Source organism: Anopheles stephensi, unplaced genomic scaffold (genome assembly GCF_013141755.1).
Source record: "Anopheles stephensi strain Indian unplaced genomic scaffold, UCI_ANSTEP_V1.0 ucontig300, whole genome shotgun sequence".
NCBI lineage: Eukaryota > Metazoa > Arthropoda > Insecta > Diptera > Culicidae > Anopheles > Anopheles stephensi.
Genome location: NW_023405237.1, coordinates 36478 through 64136, shown reverse-complemented (window position 1 = coordinate 64136; position 27659 = coordinate 36478). Strand labels below are relative to the sequence as shown.

At 41.4% G+C, this 27659-nt stretch overlaps 2 protein-coding genes across 9 annotated transcripts; both read left to right on the top strand.

The window, feature by feature from the left end:
- Positions 1-11334: 11334 nt before the first annotated feature.
- On the top strand, positions 11335-13595 carry LOC118516485. Its single transcript, XM_036062414.1, has 4 exons — positions 11335-11497; positions 11565-11764; positions 12758-13551; positions 13587-13595. The coding sequence occupies exons 2-4, from the start codon at positions 11596-11598 to the stop codon at positions 13593-13595; spliced, it is 972 nt and encodes a 323-aa protein (XP_035918307.1). The 5' UTR covers positions 11335-11497; positions 11565-11595.
- Positions 13596-13619: 24 nt separating this feature from the next.
- Positions 13620-18697, top strand: LOC118516478. 8 transcript variants are annotated; one of them, XM_036062398.1, is made up of 8 exons: positions 13620-14941; positions 15025-15404; positions 15535-15558; positions 16994-17047; positions 17194-17310; positions 17411-17519; positions 17605-17687; positions 18240-18697. In XM_036062398.1, the coding sequence occupies exon 1, from the start codon at positions 13648-13650 to the stop codon at positions 14713-14715; it is 1068 nt and encodes a 355-aa protein (XP_035918291.1). In that variant the 5' UTR covers positions 13620-13647; the 3' UTR covers positions 14716-14941; positions 15025-15404; positions 15535-15558; positions 16994-17047; positions 17194-17310; positions 17411-17519; positions 17605-17687; positions 18240-18697. The 8 variants fall into 8 exon arrangements, with proteins under 8 accessions (XP_035918291.1, XP_035918294.1, XP_035918293.1 ...); XM_036062401.1 differs by lacking the exon at positions 17194-17310; XM_036062400.1 differs by having other exon boundaries at positions 16994-17296.
- The last annotated feature ends 8962 nt before the right edge of the window (positions 18698-27659 follow it).

The window sequence follows — 27659 nt, the reverse complement described above, 5'->3', positions numbered from 1 at the left end:
TAAAGGATGAATAAATGAACTCCAAGATCTTATAATTATTGTTCATTCTCATTCTCATTTATTTATGAAAACATAATAGAAACTCATTTTGACATTTTAATCATTTTTTAAGAAATAATAACCGTGAAAGAAAAGCACTCTGAAAGAACCGATCAAATACGTGCAAATGTATCTCTTGTAACTCGTCTTTTACAATGCATAATGTGTCAGTCACTACGTGGCTGACGTGGCCCGATCGGAAAAAACCCGTCAGCCACATAGTGGCTGACGTGGCAGACAACGTGTTAAATAGTAAGCCAGCGTTTGTCGAAAAAAGTATTCTCTGTTTTGCTTTTGTTGTGTGCCAGAGGGAGCGTATACATTTAATACTTTGATTTTGTCGTGAATACACAATGTGATGAGTCTACTATCTATGCTCTTCTCCAAATTTGAATATTTTAGTCCGTAACGTATAGCTATAGCCGTTCCTCTCTTATGATGATTTATGTTAGTGAAAGTTGTGTAATTTCTAATGGATAGATCATGCTGATACACTTTTGCATGCAGACTATGTCTACATCCGTTTTATAAATAAATGATTGAAGACTTCCTAGTTTAGTTTTTTTTTATTCATAAAGAACTGCCTGGCCGTATTGCTTAAATCTAAATAACAAATAATAGTACAATTCACGATGGTTTGGAGACATTTCCTTCTCCAAACCGTGAAAGGGCACCTTATCCCGGGTGAGCTCGGTTGATCCGTTAATAATACAACCGTCATCCAGTAGCCGTGGTAGTGTTGGTTGCGAGGGTCGGTATCGTAAGTGATCATCTCATCCCGTTTGTTTTGGGAAATGCCATTTTCAGATTTCGGCGTGTCGAGATCCAGCGTTCTTCCATCCCTCTGCCTTGTCAGCACTGATTGACCGTTGCAATATGCCCTTGCAACGGTGTAACTTTTGGTCCTGGATCATCCAGGATATTCCGCCAATGCCATACCAAGCCCCTCTACAATCGCACTCATTCATACATTCATTCATTCAATCAGTCATTCATCATCATACACACAAGCGGGATACAACAAATATAACAGACAAACAGTAGGAGTGAAAGGAAAGGAGGAAAGGTACTAAACTACAATACTATTTACTCGGCAGAACTCAAAAATAGTCCTCAGGTAGGCATCATCCCCGCCCCCCAGCAGATCTCGAATTGGAACGTTGGGCGTTCTGCCAATGTCCCGAACTGCGTCCAATAAGGAGGGTCGTGCTGCCTCGTACTCCAGACAAGACCATAGAATATGATCTATGTCATGGTATCCGAGGCCGCAGCCACATGTTTTGGAGTCTGCCCGTAATATACGCTGGAGATGCGCACCCAATGCTAAATGGTTAGACCTAAGCACGATCATCATTCGAATGAACGCACGATCTCCTGAGATGCCTTGGAACCAGGGCTTCAAGCTAACTTGGGGAGTGATCGAATATAAAAACCTTCCAAGCTCATCTGTGTCCCACATACTCTGCCACCGAGCCATGCAGAGAGATTGTGGGGCACACATATGCTCGTGAGGTAGGATAAGCCTATCAAAAAGAGACCCTTCCGAAGCGCCCTTTTTGGTCAATTGATCTGCCTTGACGATTTACATTTTATGGACTGCTGGGGTGTACCTGTACAGAGGCAAAATCATGATACGTGCTCATGATTTTGCATTTAGATACTATCTCATGCAGTGTGTTGAAGTTCTCGATTATCGATGGGTTTGAGACAGTAGAGCGTATGAGAAAGCGAAGCGAGAGTAGCTCAAAACGGAGCGCTAGCGGCATCCCTCCACACATCACTTTGAGTGACATCGTGTGGGTTGATTTCATACAGCCCAACGCGATTCTTAGACGACGATACTGGATGCGTTCTAGACGGATCAGATGCGTCTTGGCTGCCAAATGGAAGCATATGCATCCATATTCCAAGACGGACAGTATCGTTGTCTTGTATAGCTTAAGGATGTCTGATGGGTGCGCACCCCACCAGAATCCGGTAATCGTTCTGAGAAAATTAATTCTTCTGGAGCATTTTTTGACAAGATAGTCAATATGTGACCTCCACACATTCTTGCTATCGAACCAAACGCCTAGGTATCGGAAAGTTATGGCAATGGATATCATTTTGTTATGCAGAAGTATATCAAATTTAGGGTTCACCAGATTTTTGCGTCTATTGCTCTCGGTGTCATAGAAAAACAAGAAAATGAGCATTTCTCGGGAGAAAACTCGATTCCTAGGTTTCTGGCCCACACTTCTAGGTTGTTCAACGTGGTTTGCAAAGGTTTTTGAAGATCGGCGATGTTGTTGCTGGCGACTGATACAACACCGTTGTTTCATAGCTCAACCAATTTCGGATCGCTCTTCACAATGTTGACTGCTCTGGTGGTGTTTCACTTTAAGACTAATTACAATATATTCAGGTACTTCATACAATTACTGCTTACCAATACTAATATGCCCTAACTGCTATAAAATATTCTAATTCATCGCAATACATGCCTTCTTATTGCCTACTCATAGGCGCATTCCCAAACAGTAGTATCAGTGCTTATAGGAGACATGTGTCCCAGTTCTAAGTACTCCTTCATGAATGCTTGGTATGCTTTTCTAAGTGCTGGATCGCGTTCTAGTCTTCGCTCAAAAAGTTTAAACCGACGGATGGCTTGAGCTCTGGACAGGCCGAGTTTTTCTCCGAAGTCGGGCTGTTTTGGTAGACGGACAATATATCTACCTGTGTCGTCACGTTCAGTGGTTGGTTTATAAAATGATTCGCAATGCCGTTGCTCGGGTGAGTATGCATCATTAACCGTTAAATTTTCTAGTTGCCAAAATCGTTGTAGGGATTCCTCCAATGATGCCATGCAGACGATTGAATAGGAAGTGGTAGGATGGGTTTTAGATGACACATTCTGATCAGCTGTAGTACCGGTCACTACTCAACCGAAAGCACTATTAATCATGACGAGTTGATGAGGTGCGGGACGAAGCTGAGTTGCATTCTCAAATAATGCATGGTAATGACAAGCGCCGAGAATGATATCAACGGGAGCAGATTTGTCGAACATTGGATCTGCTAAATTCATGCCAGGCGGTATCTTTCAGTTCTTGGTGCAAACATCGCGCGTTGGAAGATTCGCTATCAAATTGTCGACCATCAAAAACTCAGTGTTGATCGTAAACGCTGTCACTCGAGAGGCAATCTGTCTTCGTAGATTGTCCTGCTCCAACAATGGTAACGTGTACGTTACTCTTCTTCAAATTAAGCCGTTTCGCGAGTCGATCGCTAATTAGCTTCGGCTGCGATGCGCTGTCCAAAAGCGCGCGCATAGGATGAGCAATTCCGAAATTTTCAATGATATTCACCAAAGCAGTTTGGAGCAATACCTGCTCGGGTGCTTGCTGTAGTGCTGCTGCAAATGTGCGTTGTGTGTTATCGGTGGCCGTGTGATCGTTAGCGGTGTTGTGTGTGTGTGGGATTCTCGCGTAAGCAATATATGCATAAACGCGCGGTCATCGCGAAACGATCGCCATCCTTAGGCTCCATTCCTTCAAATCGTGGGCATTTTAACAATGAAGGCGAGGAATTGCATAAAATGCAATTTGGCGTTTCATGTGACGTGGTACCAAAACTAGTTTTACGCGGAAAGGTTATTCGCCGTGAGTGATTCAGTTCATGACCCTGTGACGTATGAAGGTTGTTTACTAACAACGTCTCCAATACACGCAAACGACGGTGCCGGAATGTAATCAAATTATCGTAACTAGGCTCTGTGTTGCTGCATTGGTTCTGTCAAATCGTCTCGAGCAAGTCAGGTTTGGTATCGGCTCCACTAAAAACGTGAAAAATTGTGTGTAAAATTATTTGTCCGTTGTGCTTCCCTGCATAAATCGTTTGTTTGTGTATCATTCTATCCGTACTTACCATCTCCTTGCTTTAACGGTTGTTGTTTGTGTCCTAATTTGGTCGATTTTGTTTAGCGTCGCTCAGCTGTTTGTTGTTGTTTATTCCGTGGGCTTGTGTGTTGCGCTGTGTGTGTAAATGGCTCCTGTGTGTTCGGCCTGTGCAGCGGATGCCTCCGTGGCCAACGATGTGCTGTACTGCTGCTTTTGTGATGCGGTTTGTCATAGAAACTGCACCTCAGTTCCTGACGACGTTCTGGAATGCATCGGCCCTTACCAAAATGTCCACTGGAGCTGTTCCTCTTGCACTGTAACCGTTGAAAACCGCCGCAGATTGCCCACGAAGGATGGTAGCTTCCAAGCGGGCTTCCAGACGGCGCTAGATTCCATTGTCGCGTCGCTCAAAGACGCCATTCTGCAGCCTCTCACTAGTGAGATTCGCTCTCTGCTATCTCCTCGGAAGGCCGGCTTAACTCTTGTCTCTCACCAACCAGATCATGGTGCGCCCACCTCCTCTCCGATCAGGCTTCCTCCTATCCTTAGCACCGACCGTCCTTCTTCCTATGCCGCGATCGCAGGACAAACCCCCGCTCCGAGCCTTGTCGGAATTTCGGGCACAAATGCGGTGACGTCACCTAATCTAGTAGCGACTCAAGCGCGCAATCCTCGCAGATTTTGGTTGCACCTCCTTGGAGTTGCACACCATATCACGACCGACCAAGTGAGAGCATCGGTGATACGCCGTCTCAACACCGAGGACGTGCTTGCTTTCTCTCTCTTGGCTAGAGGTGTTGATCCAGCTTCTCGACGCTCTCTATCTTTTAAAGTGCGTGTTCCAGATTCCTGTCGTGAATTGGCTCTCTCCCCTGAAACGTGGCCTGTTGGCCTCCGTGTGAGAGAGTTTATCACCGCTACTCATCACGATCCAGTTAGACGTCCACCGGCTCCATACAATACTCCTGTTTTCACAGCTAGTAACTCTCTCATCGCCGCTCGACACCGTCGTAGAGAGGCTCCCTACATCAACCGCACTCAGCCTCTCCACAGCACACCTTCCTCTCCTGGACACAGTTCGGACTTGACTTTGATCCACGCTACACCACTCACTTCACTTCCTCATCCCGCTCCCCCTAGCAAGCGTAAGAGAGTTCTAACTTGTAGTCCCCATCAGCAAACATTGGACCAATTCTTTCGTGCATAATTCGGCGCCCAGGAAAAAAATTTATGCATACTATCAGAACGTGTGGAGTCTCCGCACGAAACTCATTAACTTCCACCAGGCCTTTGCTGAATCTGACTATAACATATGTGTCCTGACCGAAACCTGGCTTGATGATTCGATCCTATCGTCGCTTCTTTTCGATGAAAACTTTATCATCTTTAGATGCGACCGCAACAATAGGAATAGCAACCTTTCGCGTCGTGGTGGTGTGCTTATTGCATGCTCATCACAACTTGCGGTCTCGTCGATCTCGTCACCATGCGCATCGTTGGAGGCGGTGTGGGTTCGCATCAACCTGGGGACCTCGCACCTGTACCTTGGAGCCATCTACATTCCGCCATACAGCAGCTCATCCTCATCTGTAATTGATGATTTGATGGAGGGCATCGGTGTAGTCCTGGGGCGCATGCGCTCCGAAGATAAAATTATGATTTTTGGCGACTTCAACATGCCGGGCATCTCGTGGACTGCTGATCCCCATAATAAACTGTGGTTTTATCCTTCCGATTTTAGGCAGCGGGATACGACGTTCATTGACGGTCTGAACTTTAACCACTTGAAGCAACTCTCAGGGGTAACTAACGGTAACGGACGTCAACTGGACCTGATATTTGGCAATTCCGCTGCAGCCGCGATCTGTGATTCAGTACACCGAGTGCCTTTGACGATTATTCCCGAGGACGCTTATCATCCAGCATTGGAGACGTGCATCACCGTCATCGCGTCGCCCTCTGATCGTCCGTCTCGTTTAGTTTTGACGCGTGAGCTGAACTTCAGGAAGCTCGACAACAGAAAATTTATTCGTCTCATCTCGACATACGACTGGAGCTCCCTGGACGCTGCTCCTAGTATTGACGAGGCTGTAGCCAAGTTTACGTCTGTGATTTTGTCTTTCCTCTCCCAGTGTTGTCCCTTTCGTACCCCTCCTCCAAATCCCTTGTGGTCAGATAGACACCTTCGTTCACTTAAGGCGGATCTTAAGCGTGCGCTTCGTGCGTATCGAATGCACCGCTCCACTTTTCACCTGCGTGTCTTCAAATACGCAGCATCTGCTCATCGCAGTTATAACAGGATCCGCCTTCGTACCCATAACGCGCCCAACAATCCCATCTTTATACAAATCCTAGGTCATTCTGGAGATACGCCAATAGACAACGTGGATCCTCCGGTATTCCAACAAATATGTCTTTGGGCGATTGCTCTGCTTCCTCCCCGTTGGAAATATCTAATTTGTTTGCGCATCACTTCGAGGGTCTTTTTGTTGATCCGACCCACTCTACCGCGTCTCTTGTGGCCGGGCTCTCGAGTGTTCCTTGGGACTATATTAACGCTCACTCGGTGCATATCGACGAGCAGATGGTGCTCACTGCACTTTGTCAGCTTAAGCGCTCCTTCTCTCCTGGTCCTGACGGCATCCCTTCTTCCGCACTCATTGACGCTAGAGAGGCGATTGCTCCTGTGTTGATTCGCCTATTCACTAGGTCGGTTGATACAGGAGTTTTTCCCTCTCTTTGGAGATCAGCTTGGCTGATCCCAGTCTTTAAGAAAGGTTGCCGGACGTCCCCCTTAAATTATCGAGGCATCTCCATCCTCTGTGCAGCGTCCAAAGTCCTCGAGTCTGTGATCTACTCTTCTATCCTTCCTATTGTTTCCCCGTTAATCCCATCCTCCCAGCACGGTTTCGTGCCGAGACGCTCTATCCTGTCGAACCTTATGTCGTTGATGATCGATCTGTTTCCGCACACAGCCGCTGGTAGGCAGGTTGACGTCATCTACACAGATTTTTGAGCTGCGTTCGACTGTTTGTCGCATGAATTGCTTATGGCAAAGCTCGAGCGAATGGGCTTCGGTGGAGCCCTTCTTCTCTGGCTCTGTTCCTTTTTGAAGGACCGGTCGTACAGGGTAAGGGTCGATGGGGCTCTGTCGGACCCGTTCATCAGCAAATCTGGGGTTCCTCAAGGTAGTGTCTTGAGTCCTTTATTGTTTTCACTCTTCATCGCCGATTGCATTCAATCGCTTCCCCATAACGGTTGTTTGTTGTATGCCGACGATGTCAAGTTTTATCTTCCTGTGTCTTCGTCCCGCGACTCCCGCTCCCTCCAATCCCACATAGATGCTTTCGCTGGCTGGTGCATATCCAACGGGCTCGTTCTTTGTGTCTCGAAGTGCTGTGTAATTTCGTTTGGTCGCTCTTCTTCCAAACATTTACACCAGTATCGGCTCTACGACTCTACACTTCCGCGAGTTTCATTGGTCAGGGACCTTGGGGTGTGGCTGGACGACAAATTGTCCTTCGAGCCGCATCTCAACTCGGTCCTTGAGCGGGCTAGCAAGGTGTTGGGTCTAATCTCTCGTATGTCTACTGAGATTCGAGACCCGTTATGCCTGAGAGCGCTGTATTGTTGCTGGGTGCGTCCCATCCTGGAGTACGCCAGTGTTGTATGGTCCCCCGCTGGTGTCACCGCTATGAACAGGTTGGAGAGGGTGCAGAGGAAATTTACGCGGATAGCCGTTAGACGTTTACTGAACGACCCCAGCACAACCTTACCTTCTTATTCGGAGCGGTGCCAGCTGCTGGGTTTGGTTAAGCTGGAGGATCGTCATGGTCATGCTCGCAAATTATTTATTGCCAACATCCTGCTTTCCAACATTGACTCCCCCGCCCTTCTGGCAGCTATCCCTTTATATGTCCCCTCCCAACGCTTACGCGTACGTCCTCCCCTGCTTATCCCTTTTTGTCGTACGCGGTTTTCCCAGAGCGATCCATGGATGCGCGCGTTACTAGCATTCAATTCGGTTGGTGATCTGTTTGACCACAATATCTCCATTAATTGTTTCCGCTCCCGTCTTTTGTCTTCTTTATCCTAAAATCTGTTTTTCTTTTCCTCACTAGCCATCTCTGTCTGCTCCCTATATCCTCTTTACGCGTAATGTATGTTTAGTTATAAGATAAATTGACTCTGTAATGCCCTTGTGGCAAACAATTTGAATAAAGAAGAATAAGAAGATGCGTGCTTTTCCCAATCGCGTAATGTTATAATTGGCAATTTAGTGCATAGTAGGTGCTCAAGTATACTGCCCCAAGTGTCCGTTTCTTCTCCTAAGTGTTGCAATATCTTTTTGTGCCTCTCAAATTAATCCACAAGATGGTGTAGTGTTGTAACGCTCTCCTTTTGAGCAGCCGAAATGGCAAACATTGCTTGCAAATGGCATTTTTTCAGCAAATACTCATTAGAGTATCGCTCCGCCAAAGTGTTCCAGGCTAACTCATAATTAGCTGCGCTTATGGTGATTGATTCTATCACCTGAGCCGCTGCTTCTTTTACTGCGGCGCGCAAATAATGAAACTTTTGTATCGCTGGTAGATCGGCGTTGTTATGAATCAAGCACTCAAATGTGTCGCGGAAAGTCAACCATTGCATATAGTCGCCTGTGAATTCTGGCGGCGCGATGCTGGGAAGCTTGATGCCCTTAAGTGGGTTCGATCCAGTGCTCGGGTGCGCGGTAGGAGCTGGTTTTGCCTGCAGTTGAGATTGGACGTGAATCAATCTATCCTCGAAATTCTCTCGTAATGCAGCATTCTGCGTTGTTTCTTCCAGCGTGGAAGCGGAATCCTCCAACCCTTGTTGAACACTCTCTAGATCCTTGCATAATATTTCGAATTTTCCTAAACGAACCTCCACCTCTACTTGATCCCGTGCGTGAACGAAACTATCCAAAAACTTCTCGTACCGCGTAAGGGACGCCAACAAAATTGTCCGACGGGACGCCAAAACAACGGGTGGTACGGGCATTGTGCAATCGTGTGTGTGTGTGAGTGGGTGACCTGCAGTGTAATGCGTGATGCGGCAAAAACAGCTGTACGGTGCACGAAAATCCAAACCAAATGTGGTACGACACAGAAAACGGTGAACGATGGGTCGATCAAACTCGCAAAAAACACCAGAAATTCGAGCTATATATCTGGTCACGGCACCATGAAGAATTCGCGGAGTTTCGGATCGATGTGTGTTGCAATAGTTACCAAGCGTCGTATTCAGATTCCAAATTCGAAGAGGGGTATAATTGTGTTTTCTGCCCTATTTATAAACTTTCTTATGAGCGTCTCCCACGCGAGCGACACTCATCCCTACTCACTGTACCCATCTTGAAATATTTCATGTATCATAAACTTGACGAAACTAGCTTTCGTCAAGCAGATTTGACGTCTAAGCGTTAACACCCAACTGACATCTGTTATACAAAAGAGGCTAAATTTCAAAAAAGAAAATTCCCGATCCTTGCCATAGCTGCTCGCTTCATGCGCGAATGCCAGTTACGCTCTTAGAGCAGCTCAGCACCATACCAGTTTGCCGTTGGAACGAGCAGCACAGCACACACCCGTTCGCTCTCGCGTGCAGTGGCGCTCAAACATTTTCTCGCTTTCCGCAATGTGCCGTGCACTGCTCGAACCATAATCCTCCGCTTGAGAGCCCCTAAGTGGGAGAGAGCGAACACACGTGTGCAGGGGCGCTCGAACTGTTTCTCGCGCGCCGTTTTGGTACTGGCATGCAGCGCGCATTTTAAAACCGTCTGGAAACCCCTGCAAATTTTTGCTTCTCTCTTTCTTTATTCGCTCTGCCCTGAGCACGCTGAGCGACAGTCGTGTTCTAAATGTGATGGAGGGAGGACGTCGCACGCGCACGGATAAGCCGAAGCGCATGACCCGGTGTTTCAATGCAGATGGTGTTGGAATTGTTCGTGTATTTGCGTGTAGGTGAGCTGCGGTAGCCTGGAGTTTCACACGGTGATGATCGATTCGTGTTTGCCGCTTCCCGTAACATGTTTTCTGTGAGAGATGAGGTATGATGCAGCATCTCATCTACGACGAAGAGCACCATTTCTCAACTCACCCTCTTGTTTTTTCCCCTAAACGAACACTGGCGAACACGAGGAGTGCAACGGAATAGTGAGATACATGAACGGGTTTGTTAAATAAATAATAATTCAGCGTAATATCACAATTTAATCCGAGTGTTATTGTTTGTTTTGTTTTCATTTGGGCTGCCATGGCGCCTCTGGCCTATGACAGCTTGGATCCGAAGGAAATGGGTGAAAAAACTACGTGAAACCACGCGTTCGAACTGTTATAATTACCTAAATCTGCTGCTCTCTAAGGCAAGATTAAGCATCGAAATTTAGGTAAAAGAACTCGAAAAACGCCATAAGCCTGCTATAAAATGTCAGTTGGGTACCCAACTGACATCTGTTATACAAAAAAGCTAAAATTTACGCTCTTAGAGCAGCTCTGCACCATACCAGTTTGCCGTTGGAACGAGCAGCACAGCACACACCCGTTCGCTCTCGCGTGCAGAGGCGCTCAAACATTTTCTCGCTTTCCGCAATGTGACGTGCACTGCTCGAACCATGATCTTCCGCTTGAGAGCCCCTGAGTGCGAGAGAGCGAACACACATGTGCAGGGGCGCTCGAACTGTTTCTCGCGCGCCGTTTTGGTACTGGCATGCAGCGCGCATTTTAAAACCGTCTGGAAACCTCTGCCAATTTCTTCTTCTCTCTTTCTTTATTCGCTCTGCCCTGAGCACGCTGAGGGACAGTCGTGTTCTGAATGTGATGGAGGGAGGACGTCGCTCGCGCACGGATAAGCCGAAGCGCATGACCCGGTGTTTGAATGCAGATGGTTTGGGATTGTTCGTGTATTTGCGTGTAGGTGAGCTGCGGTAGCCTGGAGTTTCACTCGGTGATGGTCGATTCGTGTTTGCCGCTTCCCGTAACATGTTTTCTGCGAGAGATGAGGTATGGTTCAGCATCTCATGTACGGCGAAGAGCATCATTTCTCAACTCACCGTCTTGTTTTTTCCCCCTAAACGAACACTGGCGAACACGAGGAGTGCAACGGAATAGTGAGATACATGAACGGGTTTGTTAAATAAATAATAATTCAGCGTAATATCACAATCTAATCCGAGTGTTATTGTTTGTTTTGTTTTCATTTGCGCTGCCATGGCGCCTCTGGCCTAGGACAGCTTGGTTCCGAAGGAAATGGGTGAAAAAACTACGTGAAACCACGCGTTCGAACTGTTATAATTACCTAAATCCCCACTGGTCCTGTCGAGCAGTTTCCGCACAAGGTCCTCAGCTTTGTACCCAATTTTGTGCTCGTGTGCAACATTCCATATTGCTATCCCTCTTTGCCGGTACGGCAATGATCGTCTGTGCTGCTCTGTCAATTCTTCCACAGCCTGTGTCGATGTGTATGCCTGTGTATGCTACAGCTCGACCGTGTAAAAACACGACAATTCTACGTGAAGTGCGATATTGGTATGTATTGGTGCGACGGTGAAGACTTGACAGGTACGATGCCGGTACATAAACAATCTATGAGGCAAACTGAACTAACATATATTTTGTTTCTTTTTAGAAAAGCGAATTTACCAGCCGAAAAAAACATCATGACGTCGAAATCGTCCCTGTATCGAAAGCGCCGTCTCATCCTTGAAGAAGAGGAACGAATTATGCGGGAAGAACGTGATGCAATGGAGGCTTCCAGCTCTGTTTCGGTACCGGCATCGGGGGCTTCCGGCTTTGCTACGGAGCCGGCATCGGAGCCCATGAATTTAGGTAAGTTACACAGGTTTTCTAGGTTTGCTTGCACATTTTTAAAGCTTGTGAAATGGTTACAAACTGCGTTTGTTCTTTTATGCGTTGGTTTACGTTTTCGACCGAAATTTGTCGATGCTGAGCAGAAGCAAAGTGTAGTGTAGTGGGTGGAAAAAGTGCAGTGCAGTGAAAGTTGCCTCGTTTTCAACCCCATTTCGGAAACGATAATTATTTTTGTAGAAAAAACTATTCTCAGCTACTATCGTTTATGTTAGCTAGTTTATACACTGTTTCGTATAGTTTTCTTCCGTGCTAAACAGAAGCTTTTGTTTGGTGTTACGAGAGTGAAAGATAGATTAATGAGTTTCCTCGTTCTTTAATCCTGCCATTGCAAGAGAATCTATTAATTCAGATAAACCCTGGCGAGAGGCAAATTAGTTATTTTCCGTCACCATCCGGGAATCGCGAACCCACCGGGTTCTAATCCGTTTAGTCGCGTTGTGTTTTTAGCGTCAATGTTGTAGCATTCGCTTCGCAAAGTCGATATGCGAGGTCATTCGTATGGCCATTCGGGTTGTTATTACTGTTATGACGATACGTGAAGATCCGTAAAAACACCTATTTTACGTGGTAATTGTTAAATAGTTAAAAACGTATTGATTGTCTCTAATAACTATGCGTCCGTTGGTTACGCTTTCGGGTGGATTCATGTGGCAAGCCTTTCTGGAATTGGTTTATTTAACCCTACAGCGTGCATATGCGGCAAGTTACAGTTTAAGTAAATGGTCACATTCTAGAATTAAGTTTCAAATGAATTTACATATTTCTCTGCTTCTACTGAGTATCGTTAATAATGTGATTGCTCTGCTACACATGTTTAAAAGGTTAAAACTCAAACCGCCTAATTTATTGATAACTTGTATCAAATGGTCGCGTTCGCAACAAGTCAGATGTAAGCAAGCTTCAAACGTCTAATTTTATTTTTTATTTTGCTTCGTTTATGTTTCTTTACAGATGTTTTATATGATTCCAATACTGTATCAGTAGATAGCGTTGGTGGTGGTATAGTGGGTAGTAGTATAGATGTAAATACTAACGATATTTATGATGAAGTAGAAGAACCGGCTGAACTTCGCGATGATTTTTGGACGGAAGCTTATAGCTTCTTGAACGATTTTTCAACGTTGAAAGACGCTTTGAAATATTTGGCAGTGGCAGGGCATCTTTCTCGAAGTTTTCTCAACTTGCTGTTGGCGATTTTAAGAAAGTTTGGACACCCTGATCTACCGAAAGACGCTCGTTCGCTTCTCAAAATACCCAGAGTAAGCAATGAGATTCAAACCGTTGCAAGTGGACGTTTTTGGTATCCGGGTATTGAGGTTGCCCTTAGAAATGTTTTTAAAAATAGCCCTCCACAAGTGACGAATTTAAGCCTTCAAGTATCGATTGATGGACTTCCACTCTTCAAAAGTAGTGTCACTCAGTTTTGGCCAATTCTATTCAAGGTAGAAGAGATATCCGATTGTCCGGTAATGGTAGCGGGTGTATTTAGCGGCCAAACCAAACCCGGTAGTCTCGAGCAATTCCTGCGTCCAATAGTTGACGAAATTAACAATTTACGGTCAACAGGCATACAGTTTGGTGATCATGTACTTCCAGTATGTATTAAGGCCTTCATTGCTGATTCACCAGCACGGGCTTTTATTAAGTCTGTTATGGGATTTTCGGGTAAACACGGTTGCACGAAGTGCACTACCGTTGGAGTGCATGTGCAACCCGAAGGTAAGGTAATTTTTAATCCTTCATCTGCACCCCCGCGTACTGATACTAGTTTCCGTGCAAGAGAGGATAAAGAACACCATAAGACAATACATACCCCCTTAGAAGACATTGAAGGTTTAGATATGATCAAGAGTTTTCCAGTTGCTGATCGATTGCATCTTCTTGATTTGGGTGGTAGTCGTAAATTTCTGCAGGGATTTATGAATAATAAAATGGTTAGCTTTGATCGGTGGACAAGTGATCAAAAAAAAAATATTTCTCACTTTTTGGTTAAAACCAAGCTTCCTTCCGAAGTACACCGACCATTTCGATCGCTGGAAACAATTCAGTATTGGAAAGGAACCGAGTTTAGATCTTTTCTGCACTACGTTAGCCCTGTAATATATAAAGATTTCATGCATGAGGTAGGCTATAATCATTATCTACTCTACTTTTGTAGTATTACAATTTATTCTTCGTCAACCCATGCGCACTTACATTCTCTTGCACGTAGAATGCTTCTTAAATTTGTTTTAGATTTCCCAATTCATTATGGTCGCACCCATATGAGCAGCAACATACACAATCTTCTGCACGTTCATGAAGACGTTGAAGTGCATGGTGAATTGGACAACTTCTCGGCATATCCTTTCGAGAACTTTTTACAGTTTCTTAAAAGGTGTGTGAGGAAAGGTTCTAAATGCTTAGAACAAGTAGCTGGTAGATCCAAACTGTTTGCCTCGATGAATGTAATCTCTAGTTCAAACAAAAACGTGTATCCATGTGTAACTTCGGATGGCTGTGGGTTGCATATTACTGCCAGTTTTGTTTTAAAACCTGTGTTTAAAGATCAGTGGTTATTAACAACATCTAACTCAATAGTTAAATTTGTAAGGGTGGAAATCTCCTCCCAAAATATTTTTATTATACATGGCATTCAATACGAAAATAACGTAGATTATTTTCACGTTAATATTGAAGACGATGTTTCGCGTATTGAATTAAAATCTAGTGAAATTGGTATTTACAAACTAAATTCTTTTCTTCCATCATTACCAGTCACCTTGACCATTGAATCTATAAAATGTAAATTAGTAGCCGTTAATTTGCCTCCTCGTCCTCTAGTTTATTTCAATGTAGATGAATTTGTAGACGATACACCCCCACTTATATTATTTATTCCTTTGTTACACAGTTTTAATAATAATTGATAACATATTAATGGTGGTGGCGAATTGGTGGCAGTAAAATTATTATAGTCATTAAAACCTAGTACACAGTTGGAAGACAGTTGAGATGCATGAGGATCAACAATCCAACTAAGTTGAAATGAGCACCATTTTTCAATTAGCAACAGACGTTGACGACATGGAATAATGCCCTTACGAATCGCCAGGGAACACATCCTTTTCAGAAAGGAAAAAAAGTAAAAAATGAGTAAGGCATCGGTTCTGAAGCTTGTATAATGTGCTTGTAATTACGTTTTATTTAACCCATATACTTTGCTCCAATTTCAACAGGTGCAATCCAGGAATACGTTTTCACCCAGTCTGCTTTACACATTGCTCATCGTTTTCCTACTGCTAGGAGGAGATGTGTATCGAACACCGGCAGACGGAAAATTGTTTGTGTCTCACTCAACATCGGACATCGGATCGGCAAGTCGAGGGAATCAGTTTCATCATAATGTTTTAATAAATACAAATTTAACAGCACAGGTAACTTAAAAGCAAAACTCATAAATCGAACTGCTTCCACAATTTTAGTTTCATTTTTTTTTCTTTCTCCCTGTATGATGGATCGCGACAACCATAACCTTTTTTTCCGGGGGCCCACACCGGAAAATGGGGGAACTGGGACGAAATTTGTTTAAGTTATTTTACCGATGTCGAACAAAAGGGTAAGCATACCATCGATTTAATGTTGTACAGTAGCAACTAACTAACCACGTATTGTGTATCCAATTTAATTATGTTTCCATGTATACCACGTCTTTCATCGATCCTCTGGAAACACACGAGCTCAATCAGGACGCTTTTCTATCACGGAAAAAGGTAAGCACATTATCAACTAATAGCACGATTTTCTAGCATTTCAATCCATAACGACCCGGTAGCAACAATATTCAAATGACAGCAATATGCAACCCAGTACCGTACGCTACACAAATCACTGAATAAGTTGGCAGAATCAGATAAAGAATAAAATAAAATATAAGGAAATAAGAATCAGTTGGCTGATGAATTATGAGAAACTTTTTAACCCTAACCCAACAAAAACTGCAACCTTCTCCTGTAGTTTAAAATATCAACAACCAGTTGCCTATGTTGCATACAGCGGAAAACTTAAACTCAGTTGTAGCTCGTTTTGTAGAAAATAGTGCACTAATTATCATTGTATCTAACCATGTGATTGAATTTCTTGGAAAGTAAAATAGTCTTGTAAATGGGGCGGTCCAGTGGCCTAGGCGATAACGGCGCCGGTGTTCACACGGCAGGACAAGGGTTCAAATCCCATCCAGACGGCCTCCCCGTGCGTAAGGCTGACTACTTTACTAAGGGTAAAATCAAGTCACAGAATGCCAGAAATGGCCTCTCGAGGTTGTAGTGCCAAGGAAAAAAATATAGTCTTCTGATACATTTGCGCATTATTATATTTGCACCTTCTTGCACACGCATTAGCCGTGGCCTGGAGAACTGGATGGAATGGTGCCAGCTCTTACCTCTCATCATCTGGATGATAGTGTAAGATGTCTATTGGCAAGTGCACATGATATATCGAACAAAGGCTCTCACCTATCATGCAAATGATAGTGTGAGAAGCCGATCGATGAATGCATATGGTCTCCAGGTCACGGCCGATACGCTTCTGCCTGCCGTTACGTTACCTAACCACAGCAAGATACTCGGCCCAACGAACGGGGAACGATCTGTACAAAATTCGTAACCGTTCCTGTCATCGTATTAAAGATCAGCGCCACCGTAACCAGCTATACTAATAGGATGCAAAAAGAATAATTTGGAATATTTTAAATTTAAACTTCTAGCCATGATTCAATAATTATCCACATTGCAATTGCATTTTATGTAACAGACGATTATTAAGCATTCTTTCACAATCAAAGAAATAGTTAGATGCGATGAAAATTAATGTACTGTTTCCTACAAATCGAGTTTCAGTTAAGTGTCTTTTTCCCCTTCCATGCTACTTGTGCATCTGATTATTGGTTTTTTAGACTATGCAAAACATTAGAACGTTGCTGTTTTTGTTTGGTTAGGGCTAAGACGTTTCTAATCATTCATCAGCTAACTGAAAACTTATTGTGTGATAAGCGTAGCTTACGGCACCGTGTTGCGGAAGCTATCGTTTGAATTTTGCGTTTTCTGGGTTTTGTTGGCTCATTCTTCGGGAGTTTTTGAGCAAAGCATTAACATCACTTACTAAATACGTCCTTTTCTCTTTTAACTATACTTCCATGCACCCATCGAGTTTCTTGCGTTTGGAGCACATGTGGACACAAACCATCACAAGCGGCAAACAAAGGTATACCCAAAAATCCTACCAACTATAACTACCATCTCAAACCCCACTACATACTTTCTTTTTCCTTTTTTTCTTCTTTTTTTTACATTAAATGCACTCAACTATCATTTCTTGGGCTCACTGCGATGGCAATGCGTGCTGGCAAGCCTGGATTAAGTCAACTCGAGGAGGGGTTTACTGGGCAAGACATCGATTGTAACTCTTGTATCGATTGATTGTGATCGATGAATCCCACATTTCTCGTGGATGGTTGGTTGATCCAGGTTGTATTATGAAGATATCCCTCCTAGTAAAAAAATCAGTTATATTAAATATTACTTAATTATAGCAAGATTCTACCTAATTCTGCCTTACCATTTACAGGAGCAGTGCTGTGAAACTTTGAGAACGAATGCGCCTAACACATCGCTCGTTTTTATGGACACTCGAATAATCTTTCAGGAGAATATACATTTGAGTTATCATCAACAAAGTAAGAATTGAAATATAAAAATAGATTGTAAATTGTAGCTAATCCTACCACATCAATTAAACTATATAATTCACATTATTTACAGAATACGGAATGGACGGGATGGACGCTTAAGGCAACCAGAATTATTTGCATGTTTAAGCAAATGGATGGATTTGTAACTTAGAAGTGAGTATGTAACATCTATTTATTTATTAACGGGATGGTGATATTTAGTTGGACCAACAAACACGTAATTTAGAAATAATTCTGTTGTTTTTAATTTATTATGAACGGATATTGTGCTAGGCTTACTAATTAAACAAAAACTTAAAAATGACTTAATCTAATAATAAACATCAAATTAACATCAACAAAATTAAATCTTAATTCTTATCTTACCTAACTACTACGGGACCTACGCTCATGGCAACTAGGCTTATTTACAAACTTATTTCTATTAACATTATCACTATGATTTAATTTTAACTTTATCCATTCCTTTACCTGTGTATCTGTACAATTACCACCTAATTCCTTAATAACTAACAAAATATTTTTTAATTCGCAAAACGGTTTTTTTTCCGTTTTCCCCCTTCCTGTCCAAGAAAACTTCAATAAAAGATTAGGGTCTAAAATCAAATTTAATGTGTCACTAGCACGCTGTTTTTCGTTAGTGTCTGTTGCTATATTCATTTTTACCCACTTTATGAACTCTTCTCTTTCTTGTACATCTTCCAGCTTAGCTTCCAGGAAAAGAAGATCTTCTACACTATCCACAGAGCGGAATCGTCCCGGTTTGTTAGGCTGGCTAGTGTTAGCTAGTGGTTGCTTCTTGCCCATAAATTCTTCCACCAATCCGGCTATATATTCTACTCTGCCACTGAGCTGCCGAATCTCCTGTGTAATTATGTCCTGCCGGACCTGGACGTTCGCTAGCATTCGGCGCATGGATTGAAATTCCTGCGCCGAACCCGTCGCGGATGATGATACCGGCACATTGTTGTTGCAGTCGGAATTTTGCTTGGAATCCATCTAAAATTGAAGAGAGCGTAGTTAGGGACATTTTAACTTTCCACTGTGTTATTTAAAACAGTTTTTTCTTGCCTTTTTGCGAAAATTATCGGAACACTCGTCACAAGACTATCCTGAACCAGAACTAAAGCAAAATAAAATGTTCACCATTCTTCGAATTTGAATTTTGACAGAGGAATAAATGTATGCGAAAGCAAAACAATATCACAACGACATTCATAACGCGTATCGAGAGTGTTCACTAACACATACACATTATACGGTCTCACCAATACACTCATACATTTGAGCCACAAACGCTCACGCACACCACCCCATAAGCCCGAATCCGAACGTCCTCAGAATGTCCTCAGCCCATGTAAAAACGTCCTCAATTTTGTATGGCCGGCGGGCTTGTGACACAAAATTAGGACGTTGCATGCGGATTCGAGCACTTGTATGACGAGTGGGTCGTCATACAAGTGCTCGAATCCGCATGCAACGTCCTAATTTTGTGTCACAAGCCCGCCGGCCATACAAAATTGAGGACGTTTTTACATGGGCTGAGGACATTCTGAGGACGTTCGGATTCGGGCTTATGGGGTGGTGTGCGTGAGCGTTTGCGCTCCAGGGGTATACATGTGTGTGTGATCACGCTGTTTGTATGTATTGTGATATGTGTTTTCTTTCGCCTTGCCACTATTTGCTTCACAAACAAAACAGCTCTTTTTTAAATCATTTATTAACAGAGGCTTTGGCCCTCAGAGACCTCATCCGCCTCTTTAAACACTCCGATAGTATCCGATGCCGGCTCCGAAACACATCCGGAAGCTTCCTACGCCGGCTCCGTAAGAGAGCCAAAGGCTTTCATTGCACTACGTTTTTCCCGCAAATTTTTAACACAATTGATTAATGCGACGGTCCCTCCGATACAGGAGCGATCTCGACGTGACGCGGATGTTTTGGCTGGCAAATTTGCTTTGCCTAAACACAATTCTAATCCATAACAGCAACTGCGGCCAATGGTTTGTTTACGTGCCGGCACCGTACCTGTCAAGTCTACACCGACGCGACAATACATACCAATACCGCGCGTTTACACGGTCGAGCAGTGGCATACACAGGCATACACATCGACACAGGCTGTGGAAGAATTGACAGAGCAGCACAGATGATCATTGCCATACTGGCAAAGAGGGATAGCAATATGGAATGTTGCACACGAGCACAAAATTGGGTACAAAGCTGAGGACCTTGTGCGGAAACCGCTCGACAGGACCAGTGGGAATAAAGCCATTCTTTCGCGCGTTCTCTTTCAGTTCGGACCAAGGTATATAGATTTAGGAGGTAGAATTATATAGAGCAATTTGACATTTCGCGACTTGACGTTTTTGTTCCGTGGTGAGGTGGAGAAGAAATGGTTGTGGAATGGTAGAAGGTATTGGTGGAGGTATTGTTTACAAATATTTACCCTCATAGCTTCTTGTACTTTCGGTTTGCTCGGTTGTGGATTGCGTGTTTTTGGTGGCTTTGAAGTGATATCATAAGGAAGTGTGTTTTTTGAAGGTTAATTTTTTGTTATAGTTATTTTTTATAATCATTTAATAAAAATTATAGTTTGTATTAAGTGATTTTGACTATAACTTGGATAGATGTGTAGATTCTAAATTAAGATCCACATCTACAGTTCTTTGAAATCGTTAGTTAAGTTTCATTTACGATAATTTTCTTATAAAATAGTGTTTAGTTAGGTTAGTTAGTTAGCTCTATGGTAAGATAGTTACGTTAGTATAGGTATTAGTTTGATATTTTGTTGTTTGTTTTCAAGTAGCATTAGTTAAATTTTGTTTCTTTCATTACCATAACGAATTTCATAAGAACTTTTCTAAAACTTTTAAACATGCCTGCTCCCTGTGCTGTTTCACTGTGTCGCAATAAACGATGCGATGCAAAAAAACATTCGGTGGAGATTTCCTTCCACATTTTCCCAAAATCTGAACCCCTTCGTAAATCTTGGGTTCAATTTTGTAACCGGGAGGAAAATTGGGAACCTTCAATAAATGACGTGATATGTTCAACACATTTCCTAGAAAATGATTATCTAATGCCAATTAATAATTTGGTTGGTGCTAAAGTGTCTCGAAGACTTCTTCTTCCTAATGGTGAGTTGTTTTGAATTGCATCTTAATCTTTGTGTGACTAATTCATTATATTTGTTTCAGCTATTCCAACAATTAAAACTGCATTGCATACTGCAATGAGTAATCAACAGGAGGAAGATTTGGAAAACTTTCCTCCCTTAACATCTATTCCTGTTACGGCAAGCAATGATGCATCCGTAAGCACAACGCAATCCACGAACACAAACAATTCTCAGGAAATACAGAAACTTAGAGAAGCTAATTTGCGATTAAAAGCAACCTTAAACTACGTTACTTCTGAAAATTTTAAACTAAAACAAAAAGTTTTAAATTTAGAAAAGGAACTTAACTTTTTGAAGAATTCTTGCATCCATCCGAACGATCTGATTGACAAAATGAAAAACCTTTTACAAGGCACACTATCATCAAATCAGATTGCTTTGATTACGGAAGAAAAGAAACGCGTCAGATGGACGAAGAAAGAAATTAGCAGTGCTCTTACGCTCCGATATTTTGGGAAAAGGGCATATGACTATATGGTACGGGATATGAAATACCCCCTACCATCAATTTCGACCTTACAAAAATATGCAAGGACTATTAATTTAAGCGAAGGCATTTTGGAGGATGTTTTAATATTTATCGGTAACTTTATTAGTACATTGAACAGTAGAGATGCGGAATGCATATTAAGTTTCGATGAGATGAAGGTGCAACATACAATGGAATATGATCCTTCAACTGATGAAGTTGTTGGTCCTCATAATTACCTACAAGTAGTTATGGCTAGAGGTTTGTTTAAGAATTGGAAGCAGCCGATTTATATTGGTTTTGACAAAAAAATGACCAAAGAAATCATTATTATTATTATAAAGAAACTATTTGAAAAGGGTATAAACGTTGCTGGGATCGTAAGCGACAATTGTTCGACTAATATAAGTTGTTGGAAAGAGCTAGGTGCACAAGATTATAAAAAACCGTATTTTGAGCATCCCATAACTAAGAAAAATGTATATGTATTTCCAGACGCACCACATTTACTAAAATTATTGAGAAATTGGCTCGTTGATCATGGATTTAATTATAAAGATCAAGTCATTTCTGCAAAACCATTACTTGATCTAGTAGAAGGTAGATTAGGAGCTGAAATGACTCCTTTATTCAAGCTTACTAAGGGGCACTTGATTTTGTCAAGTCAAGAACGACAAAATGTGCGTAGAGCAGCAGAGCTACTATCTCGTACTACAGCCATTTCATTGCGGCGATATTTGCCAAATGAAAAAGAATTGGCAAATATTATAGAAATGGTAGACTTGTGGTTTAGCATTTCTAGCTCATATAGCCCGAATGCAAAACTACATTATAAAAGATCATTCATGGGAAGTGAAGAGCAAATTGAAGCTTTAGATAATATGTATACTTTCATTTCGAACATGCTAGTGGTAGGAAAAAACAATATACAAGTTTTTCAGAAAAGTATTTTGATGCAGATAACATCCGTGAAAATGCTGTTTGCAGACATGAAGGAAAAGCACAACATTATTTACTTATCTACGCATAAGGTAAAACACATTAAAAATATTTACTTTTCGTTTATTAGAACTAATCATATCATGTTTATTTTATTTCAGCTTAATCAAGATCTACTGGAAAATTTTTTCTCTCAGTTGCGACAAAAAGGAGGTACGTATGATCACCCATCCCGTTTGAATTGCATGTACAGAATTCGTTTAATGATTCTTGGCAAATCGCCCAGCATTATTAATTCTATTACAAGTACATCAGACAGCAAAAATCATATTGCCTCGGATGTATACATAACATCAACAGATTGTGTTGAGTATGAACATGTAACTCATCAGGAGAAATTTATATCAGCTTCCATTTTTGAAGAAGCTGATATAGTACCTGATGTAGTAGAAGTAGTTACAGATAATGAACTTCCAATTCATAATTTGAATGAACAGGAACAAGATGGATTGGAATATATAATTGGATACATCGCACGTAAATTTAGAGATAAATATCCCCAATTACAGTTAGGAGATTATACTTGCAACAGCAGAGAAGATCATAATTATTCACAACCACAATCATTTGTTGATCATGTATCTGCTGGCGGTTTATACAAACCATCTAATGGATTCCTTGAAGCAGGCCACAAAATGGAACAAATTTTTCTTAATTTCCACAAAGATGGAAAACTTAAACAAACCACCCGGATCGTGGAAACCCTCGCTCGCCATTTACAAATTAATTTTCCTGAATATCCAAACGATATTATTAGAACCTTTGCAAAGCAAAGAATATTAGTGAGAATGAGATATTTAAATATGAAACGAATTGAAGCTCAAAGAACATACCTCAAGCGAAATAACCCATGCCAAAGAAAATACGCCAAGAAACTTAAGAAAACTATTAGTTAATTTGAGTAAGTTTGATAATTTTACGCTGGGAGCAAATGTTTTTTTTTATGTTGATGCAATTTTGTTGTTATATTTCATATTTGTTAATTAGCTTATAATCTACAAATATTTTGTGATATTTTTTTAATTATTTATAGAAACTTTTGGTCTGTGATACAATATTCGCCTCTTTTCTTTACATGCGGGAGGCGAACAATTATTGCGAGAGTTAAAGAAATGTATATGTTTGAATTATATTTAATTTACAATTGTACGTGGAAGGGTAGGTTAAGGGAATAGAGTGTGGGATGGAAGGAATGGATGATAGGAATGCAACTTAGCAATTCGGTTGCTAAGTTCTTCGTCGCTGCTGGTGCTGGTTCGGTGCGGTTGATGTGTTGTGACTATTGTCCAGGTAGGTGTGGTGTATTCCGGATTATTTAGTTTTGTACCGATTTGTATAAAATTTTTGGCTAACCTTTACTTACATATGGCAATAGGCTTTTGATTACTTTGCAGGCCGCTAGGTAATCTGGATGGCCACTGAAAATCGAGAAATCGTATATTTTTTCAAAAAAGCTAAGTAGCAATGCTCAAATCAAGCAAACACAAATGTTCGCATTCACGATGGCAAAACGTAATGTCAATAGTGTAGTGATCAAATGAATACCTAAAATTAAATTTCCATTAAGTTGAAATGTGATTTGATTAAGCTCATACATTCAATAGCTAAAGTATCTGAAAACTACGATATGAAATCGTAATTTTACTTGTTTCTTTTGAACACTCTCCACAAGTACATTTTTTTAAATATCGGGGTAAGAGGAGGGAATCATCATCATCTTTTGATTAAAGACGGATTTTCAGAACATTTTGGGTATGGGATTGTCTAACACCGTTAGTGCAATTATAAGCAAATTAATTCTGAGCAAAAAAAAATGAATTAAGAATAGTCACATTTATAATTGTTTTAAGCAATTTACAATTGTTTGCTTATTTTTCATAATAAAAATCAGGGTCACAAATGTAAGTTATAACGGATTTTTTATCTTAATTTCACTTTTATTACGTTACGTTACGAGGATTACGTTTTTCACTTTTATTTACTAAACGACTAGCTTAAGAGGCACGGTTACAGGGGTACGCACGGATGCGCAAGCGGTTACAAGGCTACGCACGGATTACAGAATGAGCAAGCGGTTACGGGGGTGCATATAAAAGGGGTGGAATGGATCGGAGGTCCAAGATGCATCCATGGTCAAGGAAGGATGAAGGGTGGAAGATGAATGAAAGTTGTAGATGGAAGAAACTTAAGAGGCCCGGGCACAGGGCTACGCACGGAAACTCCGGGGTGCATAGAAACTCCAGGATGTACATAAATACAATATGACCATCTATCTAAATACGAATGAGGTGTCACACGGTGAATTTGGGGGGGTGGGGGGGGGGGGGATTCGGAATGCCAAAAACGGTTTTTTGGATGGTGCGCCCCTTGCTGGTCGGAATGATCCGATCTTTGACCGGATCTAGATGTATCTCGATGAGATGCGCAAGATTGCCGAACATCGCGAACGCGTAGCTCCGCTCTAAACCCGGAAAAACACGGAAAAACAGTTTTCCGGCCCTGGTTGCCGGATGGTGGGTGTGATCCGGCCAAACGGTACACCAAACTATCGGTCCCGTTGGTCCGCATCGATCGATGCGTTATTTGTCCGGATCGGTTGAGAATTCGCTGTTTGGAGACGAAAAAACCGGTCCGCGAAAATCTCCCACAGTTTTCCGAATTTTCAGGAAAAACTTGGCACACGGCCGGAGGGTCAACATCGGGGACCGGACACGTGAAACCGACCCGAACGGATGATTTTCCAGCGAACTCCCCTTATACCCTGGGTTTGGTACTACTTCTCGGTGGATGGGTGTATGGGGGGTGGGAACAGGTGAGGGGGAAAATTTATTTTGCGAATTCCTCTCTGCGCCGATCGAGGTGCCTTACGATGTATTTGGGAAGCAAAATTTGGAATGTCCAAAACGGTTTTCCAGTTGTTTTACTAAATTTTAATATAGATGTCTTGAAAGACTCATTCAATCTTAGTCATTCCTAATATGTGATTTTAATCGACATTATTGAAAGATAGATTATCTTTAGGTGTTAAATGGAAATGTAATTACAGTAAGCTTGAAGATATATTGACATGCCTTATTTTATTATTATTGTCAGAAATTAGTGTTTCACATGTTCAGAATTTCAATTTTCGATGATATTAATTGATTTTTAATTGGATTGTGCTGTAATCAGCTAACAGGTGCCGAAAATTTCGGTTATATTTGGGATGATTCGTTTTCATTTCATACCAAGTTTTTTGGGCTATTTGAAACCGAGGCCCGGTGTTTTCCCCAAGACTTATTTTATTTAGGACTACTTCATTTTATATTTTGTTATAAAGCAACTTGGTCTACATGGTTTCAATAGCAAATTCCAAATGCTGATCATCACATAAAGTGACGAAAATATAATAAGATTACCTGGTATCAAACAAACTTGTGATGTCAATAATCTTTAAATCGTTCGTGTCGTATGGCACATAATTATAAATTACCTCTTTAAATGTGAGAATTCCGGAAAAATGAATTTTTTTTATTTTTTTTTAGATTAGTATTTAATAATTCTTTGGTATTTTTTGCAGTTTTTAAGCTCGTTTTTCTCAAGTTAAAATATCTCATTCCTGCAATTACACGAGGTTTTGCAAAGAATTATATAAGAATCGAAGGATGATTCAGGTGGTTAGTTCTGAATGTGTTAAGCAGGAGCCACAATTCCACTTTTTTTAAGTAAGGTTTCATCGGGATATAGATAAAATCTGTTTCATTCTCAATCCCTTTTTTAAAAATCCATTTAAGGACTCAAATAAACCTCCTACCGGTAAATGTCCGACAAGGGTTTGAGGTTGACAATATGTATGACCTGCAGTTGATCGTACGAGATCCTTACTGATGTAGGGAATTTGAAACTAAAATATTTACAATGTAACCTTAAAAGAATTTCCATCCATCTTTTTCTTGTTTTTTTTTCTGCGTGTGGCTACTGCTACTCAAGGTATTAATACAGTCGCTTGGATTGACACCTCCAGTGGAACATGGTTATACTCAAACATCTGTCTTACATCTGACTGAGAGTGTCTGATGTCTGTAGAAGAAAAAATAATAGCTGATGAACTCTGAGAGTCAAACAAACTCGTTGAATGCAGATTCAGATGATTGGTCAGAAACACCCCTTATTTTGCAATGGCTGTGAGAAAAAAATATCTCCAAGATATCATGGTTATACTGTAATTCAATAATGCGTAGTACAGCTAAAACAATGAGTAGCCAATCTTTACTGGGCTCCCCTAGTTTGTCGACATGTAATCAAAGCCATGTTTGTTTTTCCTTCATTCGCAAAGCGCTCACAGTTATGATATGTGCATAAGAATTAATTTCTTAAATATTTGCATAGCTTTTTCTGCATTACTTACATGTTCACCACTGACACGTACATTTCAATCGAGGCAATTTTTGATTTTCATTTCTTGGGAATGATTTATAATGATCTATATGTTTAAAAAGAAATACTAAACCAAATATCCACCCGTTTTGAAAATGTTTCTAATTCTTCAAGGTACTAGTGCTTGTAGATAATAGCTGAGCAGCTTTTCAGTTTTTCGTTCTTTCTTGTGGCGTAATCTATTTTTTGTACGTTTGAATAATGGTGTTATATCGGTCTTAATACAATTTATAAATAGAAAGTAAATCCATTTTAGATTTTTTTTTATTATGCAACCAACATCGACCATATAAAGCCAGTTTCGAAGTACTATGTAATATTGTACACGTCGGAACATAACATTTTTCCATGTTATCGTAGGATTCACAAAACAAGGATTTGTAGTTATGTGCTACTATTTTTCCAGTAACGACATTGATGCTTTTTATGATACAGACGACTTACAATTTGCAATAATATATCTTCCCTCACTACTGGTCAAACCCAAAGAATATTTGTTGTTTTCTGATTTTTAAAAGCCCAAGAAAGCTAACAACTTGTACAATCGAGTGATCTCACAATTTCGTTAAATGTTGAATCGTACTCCATATATTTTTTTCACTTTCATTTTATCAAACTTAAAAAACCACTCATGTTAACATGAGGAAAAGCATTAGTAATGTGATAATAAAACACAGTTTTGTTGCTTTTTATTTCGTTCTTTGAAATGAAAAATGTTTTAATAATCGATCTCTTAATTTTTTGTCATTCTATTCAAAACGGTTGATTAAATTATTTTATTACTGGTTACAGGGGAAAGCACGGGACACATAACGTATTAAAACATCGATAAACTAATTTGCTGAGCTGTTTGATGGTGTAGATATCCTGAGACCGAAAGCCGAAAGGATGGTTAATGAACATGAAGCAGATGCCGGACTCATGCCCCACCTTCAAGGTTCGTCCGCGACTCGGTTGGCACAAGGCGTAGAAGAGTATAGCGAACTCGTTAACTGTATCAGGCGGAGTCGAACTCGGAAGCCGCCACGGTTCGAAGATTGCAGCGGTTTACTGAGTTTCT